We start from the raw sequence: 13,651 nt of genomic DNA, 5'->3' as shown, positions 1-13,651 counted from the left end.
TCCTTTCTCTTGCTACCTTATAACGTAGGCTCCAGAAACTTCAAACCACCTTTAGTTTCCCAAATATGCCATGCTCTCACATGTCCATGCTTTTGTTCTGTGGAAAATGTACCCCCACTGCCTATTATACCACCTCTTTCAAGTCTCACCATAGATGAAGTCTCTTAGGGGAAGCTTTGCTGGACATCCCCAGCCCATTTGGATGCTATGTCCTCTGTGCACCAGGAACACTGCACTAACCTCTAGTATTTTTCTTATCACTCTGCGTTCTAAGCATACATTTCCCTGTCTGTCTCCCATTAGAATGTGAGCTCTGTGGGGGCAGTACCCCAAAACTTAAGAAAAATGGGTTAACTGAATGCAGGAATTAAAGTGAAAGAGTAGATGGAAAGACATGTAATGTGCTTCAGACATTTCAGGGATTAGTTATTACTGTGGAAAAATGATTATGTTATGAGATAAGCTTCAGGCTGAAAAAGACAACCCATCTTTTGGTGTTGGAATGTTCTGTAGGAGCCAAGACCGCATCATCCATCCATCCACCCTTTCATTATTTATTATTCCACAAAGTTATATTGGACATCTAAGGTTTGGATCCAGGAAGAGGTGACTTTCAAATGTATTTATTTTGTAAGTGTGTTATCTAATATGGGCCAAGTTATAGATCAAATGAGCTCTGATACCTGATACATTCAGAGTTAAGTTTGAACTGCTAAAAAATAAAAAAAACAAAAAACAAAGAGAACAAAAAAGAGTTTGTATGGAAGGCAGGCTTGGCTGTGTAAGGAAAGATAGCCAAGACAGATTGACCCTGATTAGACCAATTGGCAAACATCTTTCCTTCTTTCCTCTTCCCCCTTCCCCGCAACCCCCACTTTTTGGTCTAAACTAAGGACAGTTCTTTTTTTGATGAGCAGCACCAAAAATCATCTAAATATGCTTCTGGTTTTTCACTTTTATAATTCAAAGATAGCCAAACAGATCTCTGTGGAACTTTTCCCCCCTTAATTGCTTCAATATGGAAGATGCTCTGTTGGCAGATCAAAATGGCAGATGGCTTTTAATGCCCTGCCATTTTCACTGTATAAATAATTATGTTCTCTTCTCTGCCTGAAATTCATGCTGCAGCTTGTCCAACACAGAATACAATTTATCTGGAAACCCACCCCCTCCTCAATTCAAGAGAAAGAGAAATAGGTCTTCTTGGTGGATCAGACAGATTCTTCTTTCAAGGTTCCCTCTGGTCACTGACTTAACTACTCTTGGGATTTCTCAACTCACTGAAAGACCCTAAATGTTTATATCCCGCTGAATTCCTTGGTAGTTTTCCTTGTCTTAAACCAAGAAATATATTCCTTTCTCCCTCCCTATCACCAAAGGAGAAAATTGTCCTCTAACAAAAGTGGAGGGAGAGTTGATTCTAAGGGATGTGCTAATTTATAACAATGAAAAGTCTATTGATACCACGAACAGGGCACACTTAGATGCCTCATACACACATGCACATAGGCAATTATTCCACAGTGTTATTTGTTGCATTTTGTATTTTGCCGATCCCTCAGTGTCAAAGGTGTTAAGTGAAAGGTCATGATCCTCCCCCTTCCCCTGTAGTGCGTAGCTCCTTGATTTAGAGGGGAAACATTACAGCCATCAGAGTCTTGCATCAAACAATTTTCCGCATTAATATTTTAAGGCTAGTCTCATAGAATTTACCTCATTGTAGCATTTCCTTTATTCCAAAATATTGAGAAAATAATAGATTTCTTTTTGTCCCTTGCATGTTGGTTTGTTTCTGAAGGTGTGTGTGTGTTTCTGGAAGTGCTATGGGAAGAGAGGTGTTGAATGAGTGCCCTTAATTCTTTGTAGGTCTCTCTGACATAAACATCTTAGGTTTCTAAGAGCAGCTCTTTTATCTGGGACCTGAGTCTATCTGGATTTAGCTATAGGCTGTGATGGGGTCCATCTAATTAACTAACCATGTTGGGGAAATTTGGTTAAAAAAAAAAAGAACCAATGTAATTGGCATGCAATAATATCAGGATTCTAGGGTCTGCTGTGCACTGGGAAAAATACAGTGAAACCTAGAGGAGTTTGAATCCTAGTTTCGTTTGTATTTTCCATGTTATTGTGATCAATTGCTTCCTCCACTTCTTTTCATATAAAATAAAGGTAATTATACTTTCTGCACATAATTTAAAAATTCTTTGGGATAAGGTAGGCAGAAGTAACAAGGAATAAGGTTTGCACATATTAGCAGCTCGATAAATGTTACTTAGTTGGATCTGACTCACCCTAAATAATGAGAAAAGAATAATGAGACAAAGAGATGATATTTACTGGGAACAAGATCCATAATATTGATACAGGCAGCGCTGATGGAGTTGGGTTCAAACGTACAAAGTGGGAGAAGATGGAGTCTGGAAATTGATGGCAAGCTAATCAGTAAAATCTGACTGTGTGGGAAAGCCAGATGGATGCTGAGATATAGTGAAAGAAACATCCTTCAACTGTTTATTCCTCTAACACACAAAATACTGCTAACCAGTGATGAGTGAGCAAGGTTCTTGCCTTCAGGGAGGTTACTGTCTGATGGAGAGGACAGACATTCAAACAGTTACCATAGACTGTGAAATGAAATATGAGCAGTGACTATGGGTAGATAGACGGCTCGTACGATGTTCAGAAAGACAAGAAAAGATATATACGCAAGCTATTAAGTTCACCTTTAAGCATTAGTCAGATCAGAAAATTAATGCTACAAACTTTAAAAATGTTATTTGAAATTTCTATTATTTCAGTCCCTCCCTCAGATTCAAGGTGGCAAATACTGGCATCAAAAATTGAAATTAATTTTTCAAAAATCACATCTCTAAATGAGTATTAAAAAACCTAAATAATTACACCTTTCAATGATGTCTTTTGTAATTGTATAGCATGTGTACTTCTGAAATTATTAAACTTGAAACTCCACTGAGACTTTTGGGACACACTATATATATATATGTATATATATATATATTTTTCATTATTCTTATACAGCTATTGCCACATTTCTAAGGAAAGTAGAGAGGACCCAGAAGAAAGTAATCAAATAATGATTATTCTACTAGTGACTGCATAACTGTCTTCAAGTGTGTGGAAGCTTTTAATGTGGTAGATAGATCTACTTTGTCTCTGAGGTTTGAGCGGAAAGGGTAGAGTGGGTAGATTTAGGTCAGAAGTGAATTAAATAAGAGCAAGGCTTAAGGCTTGGCCTAGATTCTCCATTTTTTTTTTTTTTTTTTTTTCTTTAACAGTCTCAAGAGATGGGCTCCAGTCTGATGCAGACAGCGCCTATCTTCACAGGCTGAAGTATCTCTGATCAAGTTGACCAGTGGGGGAATTTTTAGCTTTGGAACAGAGAGGGACAGAGGAAAAGAAGTGGTAAGGAAGAGCATCTTAAGATGCTCTTTAGGAAAGCTACTGGGGCAACATTCTCTCACCTTAGGCCAAGGCTCTCTCCTGACATCATGGTGAGAGCAGAAAGTACTAATCCTTTGCTTCAGTGATTCCTCTTTTCAGGTTGTTAATATGCAGGGGCTATGCCCATATACTGCCCATTTTGCCCTGTTCCCATTATTTTTTTACCTAATACAAGGTTGGCACTCTGTGCAGTCTATGTATCAAAGGCTGCTCCCCTATCATAATTTTCCCTTTTAATATCAGTTGTATATATTCCTCCCTTGGGTGACATCATCATCATAGCCCATACATTTGCATCTCTAAACTGGTACCATGGAGACATCATTATCAGGAACTTTTACATTTTGTTAGTGTAATGACAAAGTGTGCAGATAAAAACAGCATACGATTAGGAGTCCAGGTTGTAGCCATAAAAATTTGAAACCTGAATTTATTTTCCATTAATAGAAATACTACAATTTGTACATCACATATACTAGTAATTTATAGCCTCATTTACAAGTTTTTGCCTAAGTAGGGGTAAGAAAAAGGAACTGCTAACTGCTTCCATGTTTGTGGCCAGGGAGGAGAACATTGGGTGTCAGGATGAAACACCGAGGTGCTTGAAAAACATTTTCTTGGGCTTCCCTGGTGGCGCAGTGGTTGAGAGTCCGCCTGCCGATGCAGGGGACACGGGTTCGTGCCCTGGTCCGGGAAGATCCCACGTGCCGTGGAGCGGCTGGGCCCGTGAGCCATGGCCGCTGAGCCTGCGCGTCCGGAGCCTGTGCTCCGCAGCGGGAGAGGCCACAACAGTGAGAGGCCCGCGTACCGCAAAAAAAAAAAAAAGAAAAACATTTTCTTACCATGGGAAATATATCACCCAGGATTGAAGAGCATGAACTATCTCCTACCTCTGGATGATGAGCCCTTCTATGTAGGCAACTGCATTCAAAACTGCGATGACATTTCCAAGAATTCACTTTCCTCTCTTTGTCAATATGTTTCTCTTCCTCATTAGTCTACTGCACCAAGAGGAGAGCTTCCAGAATAGAATTAATATTTACTGAGCATCTCCAACAGCCTGGCACTATGCTAAGTACCTTTATGAATGGAATCAAATTTAACCCTAAAAATTATTAGCTTTCTGGATGAGAATACAGCAAATCAAGACATTTACCTAACATGTCTAAAAGTCAGGCAATTGATATGTAGAAGAGTCGAGATTCAAACCCAGGTCTGCTGACCCCAAATACTGAGAGATTTGCTCTTTGGAAGCTTTATAAAGGAGAAGGGTCTGAGAAATCTCTTGATGGAAATTTAAAAATCCATACAACATTTGTCATTTTCTGCCTCATCTTATTAACCATGGAGCCAATTTGACACTTCCCTGAAAACGTGTCCTCACAGAAGGTTTTATTTTTTTCTTGGGTCACCGATAAACCTCAGAAATGTGTATGTCCAAAGTAAGGGGACCCTCTCAAAGACAGATAGGGAGTAGCTGGCTAATTAAAATAATCTAGATGAGAGAATCTGTAGCCAAACATAAGATGCAAAATTGATTTCCTAGAGGGGTTTTTTATTACTGTGTGTTTCTTTTTCCACTTGTTTTTCTAGAGTTGATTTTCATGGAGTCCCTGCCCATAGTGGCTCTTTTTGTTAGTAAAAGATCAGTGATCAGAGTGGACCACAAGAAAGACTATCAGAGAATATGTCACTGTCTCCTCTGACATGGCCCTCCCCCAGAAAAGCTCATCCCTGCATTGGTGCTGGGGCCACTTAGATCTAGAGGGGGGATATTTTATGCATTCATGCCACAGCAACTACCTACGTACCACAGTAACCACCTAAGTGCCAAACTAGTCTGGTTAGACATGCTTCTTGTCTAACCATATCTACCCTTCATCAGTTCACCATCCCTGGAGGATCTCAATACTGGTGCTAGGTTTTCTGGTAGAATGATTCCTGAGCCCTCTGGAAGCACAGCCCAGAGGACAACCATGGGCTTTTATTATATTGTTTGGTTCCAAAAGCAACCCCATGAGGCATGCTTGATATCATCCAGCGTCCTCATTTTAAAGATGAATAAGTGAGGCTCTGACAGGACAAGTGACTCATTCTAAAGCATGGATTTAGAATATGCCCAGAAAGAGACCTTCACTCCATTTATTTTCCACCTCTCAAACTAATCTTAAAATCCATATGTGAAACATGTTTGACTAGAAGACATTTTTTAAAAGTTCTCGAGATTCTACTGATGAATCACTCAGCGACAGTAAATGGTTCAGTCAGCAGGGTACTTTGATGAGCTTTCATTTCATAGTTACAGTGTGTCTGAGAGGACTCAGCTGTTCAGAATGTGAAACATCTTGAATTTGCAGGCTGGTGTCCTGCTCAGAAACATGTTTTCCATTAGTGTTTGATTTTCAATTACCTTCATGTGTAAGCCAGCCTGCTATGATCCGGAGGTACAGTCTTGCATGGATGGCACATTGAAAAATAGATTTTAAATTACGGCTTCCACGGGTTTAAAAAAATAAAAAACACTCAGGTCACATTCCCTCCAAACTACACCATGGGTAACAGGGTGGAACCCAATAGATAAACTAAGTGAATGCCCTCTTGGGGATGTCATTTGTATCAGAGAGGTATATTTGACTGAGCAATTAATTTGCTTTTCTTCGTAAATTTTTCATTTTTATTTACGATGGCATTTGTGACATTTCAGAGCATTAAAATGTGGTAGATATTTTAACTTTTTTTTTTTTTTTTTTTTTGGGTACGCAGGCCTCTCACTGTTGTGGCCTCTCCCACTGCGGAGCACAGGCTCCGGACGCGCAGGCTCAGTGGCCATGGCTCACGGGCCTAGCCGCTCTGCAGCATGTGGGATCTTCCCGGACCGGGGCACGAGCCCGTGTCCCCTGCATTGGCAGGCGGACTCTCAACCACTGCGCCACCAGGGAAGCCCCGATATTTTAACATTTCATTTGTGAAAGTCTTACTTGAATTCAAAAGAAATTTATGAGATGGAAAAAATAACATTTGAATTAATTATGTAGATATGTAAATTTTTTGTATTTGTTAAGCGTACAACAATGTTATAGCCTAGAATAGGAAAGAACAGTCAGGAAACTGAATATTAACATTCTATTTGACCAGCTTATTTTTATTTTTTCATGATTTTTCATAGTACAAATAATTTTCCTCCAGTGGTAAGAGCAATATACACCAATCACACAAACTTCCGAAAATACAGAAATGAGGGCTAGCTGTTCTGCCCTGTTTTTATTGAGAGATTGGCAGCAAAGGGCAGAGGATCCGTCATTAATAAGTCTTGCCAAAAGCCAGCAGGTACACACACCTTACCTTCTGCAATACTCAGAATATCTGCTCAGTCCTAACTGAGACTGAATCTGCCATTTGTATGTATTTTTTATCTCACACAGAATATATTACATTTCCTTTAACCTAAAATATATGAATTCAATTTTTAGATTCTAAGATAATTTTTCCTACCACAAGAGCTAATTCATAGTCCTGTCAATCCATTTAAAGCATGCTGGCTATTGGGCCATCATGTTGGTCATAACATTCTTATTGCTATAAATTACTGATTCCTAACTCACACAAAAAAATGTGTGCCATATTGAGGATGTGTGTGTGTGTATGTGTGTGTGTGTATAATTTGATGGAGTATATTCAAAACTTCCACAGTTTTATAATAGCGATGTTTTCCAAACGCAGAGCATATGGCCTAGAAAAATTCTTTTTGGCTGGTAGAGATATGCAGAAAACACGATGAGGAAGCATTTGGAGGAATAGGTTACAAACAATTGGGAAATACATGAAAACGAACATCTGGAACTTGGGTGAAACTTTTCCCAGAACAAGGTTACGACATTTGTTCAACAAATATTTATTGAATGTCTGCTGTGTGTCCAGCACTGGAGAGACTGAGATGAATCAGATAAAAGCCCCTATTGTCTAGAAGTTCACAGTCTAGGAGAGACCCAAGTAGTTATGCCACCAAATAATGACAGAAGAGTGGGAGGCTGATTTCTGTAGGAACGTACAGTAGGATGGGTCACAAAGGAGAAGAGGGGAGAGGTCTAGAAATGGCTCCCAGAAAGTGGCTTTTGGATTCAGTTTTGAGGCTTGAGAAGTTGACTTGTAATGATCAAAGGAACGGCTTTTGGGGGCATTAAAGCAAAGGGTCAAAGCCAAGGCATACAAAGAGTGTAGTGTGCTGGGGAACAGACATGAGTTCTGCACAGCAGGCTGAACCGGGGCGTGTGGGAAGGGGCAGGCATGAGCCTAGAAGGCAAGGTAAAATCTAGATCAGGGAACTATCTGGTGATCCACCGTGTAGATGTGGGCTGTGTTGTGTGAGCAGCAGAGAAAACGTCATCTTTTTAAGCAGGAGTGACAGGTTTAACTGGGTGGCTGAATTTCAGAGAAACTGTAAACCTGCTGCTGGGTTTATAAAATATTTCCACTTTAAAGATAATATTTTCCTTTAGGACTTATAAGTGGGTTCATAGTTTGGGCAAGATTTGAGGGTGGATTAGAAATCTCTCAAAAAAGTAACAAAAACTGGCCAAAGGCTTGTCACGAAGTAGGGAAAGTACAAACATGAAAAAGAAGGGTTTTGTGTGTTTTTTTCTCACACTCGCCTATATATTTAATCTTATTGTATATTAACATAGAGTGTGGGATTGAAGCCCGTACTTCCTTGTATTTGAGGAAAGGGACAACACCCAAACAGAAAATGGTGTGGTTACCCGGCCACTGAAGGCATTCATATCGACGAAATAAAAAAGAGCTGATTTCTGCGTTTCATTTCGAGATGGGACAAAACTCAGGGATCCTTGTCATGCCAAATGACTGTGGCTTCTATAGATGTCTAGATTAAAGAACAAGTGGGGAAGATTCTGGTTGTAGCCTTGGGGTGAGAAGAGCACATTCAGATCAGCCAAGCTGAACGCAAAGATGTGAAGTCTGTGATTCCGTGGTCTTGCTCTGCGAGTACACCTTGTCTCCCCTCTTCCAACAGATAACACCGCAGGGGTGTATGCCCGGCGCGGAGGGTTCAGTCGGCAGAAGCAGGATTTGTACCTCCTGCCCATTGTGATCAGTGATGGTGGAATCCCTCCCATGAGTAGCACCAACACCCTCACCATCAAGGTCTGTGGGTGTGATGTGAACGGGGCACTGTTGTCCTGCAACGCAGAGGCCTACATCCTGAACGCTGGCCTGAGCACTGGGGCGCTGATCGCCATCCTTGCCTGCATCGTCATTCTCCTGGGTAAGGAACCTCCCAGGTTACCTGTAGGAAGGGCCTTTCAACCAGATGCCCATCCTTGAAACACATATATTTCTCAAGTTACTGGGAATTGTGCTATATGCCATGGAGGCAATTTGAGACAAAAAAGAGGTGATGCCTGACTGCTCATGTATTTTAGGGTATGGTGGGGGAACAGGCAACTTAACAAGCATTATAGCCGAGTTGGAGGTGGTTGTGATGAGCAAATGCCGGGCATCACAGGACTGTGTAACAGAAGACATCTGGGGGTATCAGCAGGGGACGGGGTTTAACATCAGAGATTTTTCAGGAGAGGAATTTAGGCAAAGACCTAGTATATGAACAATGGTGTGCCTTACAAGAGGAATGAGAAGAGTTAGAGGTAGAAAGAATAATCGTGATGTCAAAGACGGTCTATGAAGGACTCAAGGAACTGGATGAAGACTGGCCTGGCTGAAGCTGATCTGGGCTCCTCCTCTGGATGTGATATGTAATATCTGGGTGCATGCATCAGCTCATGGGGAGCCCAGAGCAGCTTTTCCTGCACTTGCCTGCTGAGTTAGGTGCCCCTCTTCTGCACATGGTCCCATCCGTGGTTTACTCTGTAATAGCAGGAATGTGCTGACGCAGGTAGCATCTACCAGTGCTGGGCCTCAGGAAGATTAGATCGGTTGTCCCAAAACCTCCGAACTCGTGTATGACAAAAACATCAGGATTCAAATCTAAGTATGTCTGACATCAAATTTATACTTGTTCCATGACGGCTAGTTCTTCACTGAATGAATTAATGTGTCCCTGATACACAGGGAAGAGCCAGCAAGTTTAGTTCAACCAATAGTTCATGAGTATTTTCTGGGTACCAGGCCCTGTGTTCAGCCCTGGGGGATAAAGAGAAGAATCATACAAGATCTCAGTGATCAAAAAGTTCATAGTCTATTGAGGAAAATAGGCATGAGCAGATAAAGTGTAGAGGCACATGGTGAGCACCATGATAGAGACACGAACCTAAGGCAGTGGGGGCACAAGAGTAGAAAGTACCTGATGTTGACTGGGAAGGTCAGAGACAACTTCCTGGAGGATGTAACATACTTATTAGATGCTGAAAGAGCTTTCCAGCTGGAGAAAGGGGCTGGGATGGATGGATAGTCCAAGCAGAGGAAGCAGAAAACAGAAAAGCTCTGAGAAGTTCATGATCTAGTGGTGGAGGCAGATGTGTGAACAGTGTGACACGTGTCACGGTGATGGCCAGGTGGGTACATAGAGTAGATACCAATAGCCCTGTCTGGTATCAGAATGGGATATCAGGAAGGATTTTTGTGATGAAAGATAAAGAGTCAGCCAAGCAAAGAAAGTGAAAAAGAACGGTCCTGGTGAGGGTGCTGTTACAGAAGGCACAGGGGAAAGACACTGCCTGCTGAGCACTGGAAGCCGTTCACAGTCTGGTCCAGGGCAGACCCTCATCCCTGCATCTCAGAGCGATGGTGGACCCAGAGGGGCTCTCAAGTCACTTGCCAAATTCAGCAACAAACGCTTTCTTCAGTCTTGCTGAGTGTGCGGGCGAGTGTTCCAATGGAACATTGTGGGGAAGTGGGGGGGTTGATAGAGAATGAAACAGTGTCAGAGCTTTCCTTATAAGCAACTCTGCTTATTCATCCTAGATGCCCTGAGTTTAGTGGAATCCCCTCTCCCAGGGAAGAGACAGTTACAGTGGTTTCATCTGACGCTGTTTCCCTGTACTCAGAGAAGATTTGTCAATTGTCTCTTGGGGGTCTTTATAAACTACCCCTCTTCTATACAGTGGTGTGAAGAGAGTCTAGCCATGCTTATGATAAGATTTCTTATAAAGGTAGAGTAAGGTCAATGCTGACCCCACCTCAGAACTCTGGGCAGGGGCTCAGCACCTCCTGTAGAAAGTTAGGACCTCAAGTCTCTGAATGTCCTCATTTGTAAACTTTGGAGAGGCAGCTGTCTTCCTTTGCAAAAAGAAACAGGCATAACCCACTTTTAAGAGGCGGCAGACGGACACATTTAGAATCTTCCTAATTCTTCTGAAGATGACTTCTAAATAGTGTCAGATTCATTTGTAAAAACTCAAAATAGTTCCAACTTGCCAGTTTGTTTGGATATAATATTTTCCTGGAAGAATTTTGCAGATGAAGAGCCAGGTGTAGGGCAACTTTGCACATCTTTGGGGATTCCAGGTAAAGCTCTCATTTCATAGACTGGTCCCAGTTCTGAAGCATGTGTACACCATGCTTTAAGGTAAGCAGAGTTTCCCTGGGAAAAGAACCCAGAAGACTGGGCTTAACCTATGCTTCCTTTCTTTTTCTTTTTTTTCCCTATAGTCATCGTAGTGTTGTTTGTGACACTGAGAAGGCAAAAGAAAGAACCACTCATTGTCTTCGAGGAAGAAGATGTCCGTGAGAACATCATTACCTATGATGATGAGGGGGGTGGGGAAGAAGACACAGAAGCCTTTGATATTGCCACCCTCCAGAACCCTGATGGTATCAATGGATTTATCCCTCGCAAAGACATAAAACCTGAATATCAGTACATGCCTAGACCTGGGCTCCGGCCAGCACCCAACAGTGTGGATGTGGATGACTTCATCAACACGAGAATACAGGAGGCAGATAATGACCCAACCGCCCCTCCTTATGACTCCATCCAGATCTATGGTTACGAAGGCAGGGGCTCTGTGGCCGGGTCCCTGAGTTCCTTAGAGTCGGCCACCACAGATTCAGACTTGGACTATGACTACCTGCAGAACTGGGGACCTCGATTTAAGAAACTAGCGGACTTGTATGGTTCCAAAGACACTTTTGATGACGACTCTTAACAAAAACGATACAAATTTGGCCTTAAGAACTGTGTCTGGTGTTCTGAAGAATCTAGAAGATATGTAAACAGGTATTTTTTTAAAACAAGGAAAGGCTCATTTAAAACAAGAAAAGTTTTACAGAGAGGATACATTTAATAAAACTGCAAGGACATCAAAGTGGTAAATACTGTGAAGTACCTTTTCTCACAAAAAGGCAAATATTGAAGTTTATCAACTTGGCTAGAGGAAAACCACTTGGCATACAAAATATTTAAGAGAAGGGGAAGTCTAACGGTGAACTCACAATGAAGGGAAATTGTTTATGTGTTATGAACATCTAAGTCTTTTTTTCTTCTTTTTTTTTTTAAATTTGTCAAAGAAGCTTCCACAAAATTAGAAAGGACAACAGTTCTGAGCTGTAATTTCGCCTTAAACTATGGACACTCTATATGTAGTGCATTTTTAAACTTGAAATATATAATATTCAGCCAGCTTAAACCCATACAATGTATGTACAATACAATGTACAATTATGTCTCTTGAGTATCAATCTTGTTACTGCTGATTCTTGTAAATCTTTTTGCTTCTACTTTCATCTTAAACTAATACGTGCCAGATATAACTGTCTTGTTTCAGTGAGAGGCGCCCTATTTCTATGTCATTTTTAATGTATCTATTTGTACAATTTTAAAGTTCTTATTTTAGTATACATACAAATATCAGTATTCTGACATGTAAGAAATGTTACGGCATCACACTTATATTTTATGAACATTGTACTGTTGCTTTAATATGAGCTTCAATATAAGAAGCAACCTTTGAAATAAAAAAAAGATTCTTTTTTAATTCTGGGTTTGATTCTTAACATTGAAAAAAATTATTTCTAATGACCCATTTATAATTCTAATTTAAGATATTTGTGATCTTTTAATAACTATTTATGATCTGTTGTAGTCTGCTGCTTTTATTGTTTATTTAAAATCAAATATGTTTTACATATGTTTTTTCAGACAAAATTCTGTAGCATTGTTTAAAGCTCTTTTGTACATTCTCGGTGTTAGCTTCCTGCCTTCTCTTCACACGCATCTTCTATAAAAGAAGGATGCTAAAGATCTAGGTCAGTCTATGATTTTGCAATACTTGTTATATAATATGCGTTTATCTTGTGTATCAGTAATTTGATGGTTATGAGAAACGAGTCCATGAGGGAATGAGGGAATGAAATGATCAGAACTCTGAAGTTCAAGATGAAGATTTTATGCCCCATACCGAGCATTTGAGGGTTGGCGGGGTGAAGAGTCAAAAATATACATTTGCCACGTGTAGTTATCAGATCAGACCTCCAATGTTATTCTATTCTTCCTTACTTTGATCTTGCCAGGCTATCATAATGCCCCTGCCAGTTGAAACTGCTTATTTTTCCTTTTATAATTTTAACTCCTCTTAAAACAATGTGGCATTCTAAAGTTTGATCAAAGAAAGAGCAATTCATTTCCAAACCTTGTTTTAAAATATGCTTTGGGCCATAAGCTCAGAATGAGGACAGGGACCATGGTGGCTTCTGAGGGTCAATGCCATTTGATCTGTGAGTATGCCTGCAGTCTCCTGCAGTCCCATCTTGCTGCCTGGGGGTTGGGACTTCTGTGAAGGACACTTCACCTGCTCCATAGGGCCAAAGGTCAAAACATAGCAATACTCGGGGAAAGGACACACAGGTTACGCTATGCTGTAAGTGCTTTTCCTCTTTCCCTTAGACAGAGGGCACACGCTTTCTCTATGATTGCAGATAATTATTAGATTATCTTCTTTTTTTTTTTTTTTAACTTTATTGTGGGAGTTTGTTTCAAGCAATTTCTTGATATCCTGCTACATACTATTTTTATGACTCAGTCAAAATGCATACAAAGAGAAATGTTTTGATGAAGTGCTCACTTCCATATTCCTTTGCATTTAAATCAAATTGTCTGAACACTTCAACGGAATAAATTCTGTGGACAATGTCACTTTGGAATCTTTCACTTCAGTGAAGGATTGCACACTCTCAAGACTTCCATAATTGCAGGTTTGTTCATTTTTTATATGTTTTT

The 13,651-nt window shown here is 40.6% G+C and overlaps 1 protein-coding gene across 8 annotated transcripts in view; it reads left to right on the top strand.

Moving 5' to 3' along the window:
* Positions 1-12,410, top strand: part of CDH11 (cadherin 11) — a 139,557-nt gene extending 127,147 nt beyond the window's left edge. For 7 of the 8 annotated variants that reach the window (XM_032613101.1, XM_032613104.1, XM_032613103.1 and 4 more), the window contains 2 exons: positions 8,492-8,743; positions 11,086-12,410. In XM_032613101.1, coding sequence (XP_032468992.1) covers positions 8,492-8,743; positions 11,086-11,582 — 749 coding nt within the window. In that variant the 3' untranslated portion in view covers positions 11,583-12,410. Of the gene's footprint in view, positions 1-3,296; positions 3,424-8,491; positions 8,744-11,085 lie in introns of all 8 variants that reach the window. The other variant, XR_004346927.1, reaches the window with a different exon arrangement.
* The last annotated feature ends 1,241 nt before the right edge of the window (positions 12,411-13,651 follow it).

Source organism: Phocoena sinus, chromosome 19 (assembly GCF_008692025.1).
Source record: "Phocoena sinus isolate mPhoSin1 chromosome 19, mPhoSin1.pri, whole genome shotgun sequence".
Lineage (NCBI taxonomy): Eukaryota > Metazoa > Chordata > Mammalia > Artiodactyla > Phocoenidae > Phocoena > Phocoena sinus.
This window is presented reverse-complemented; position numbering and strand designations above follow the sequence as displayed.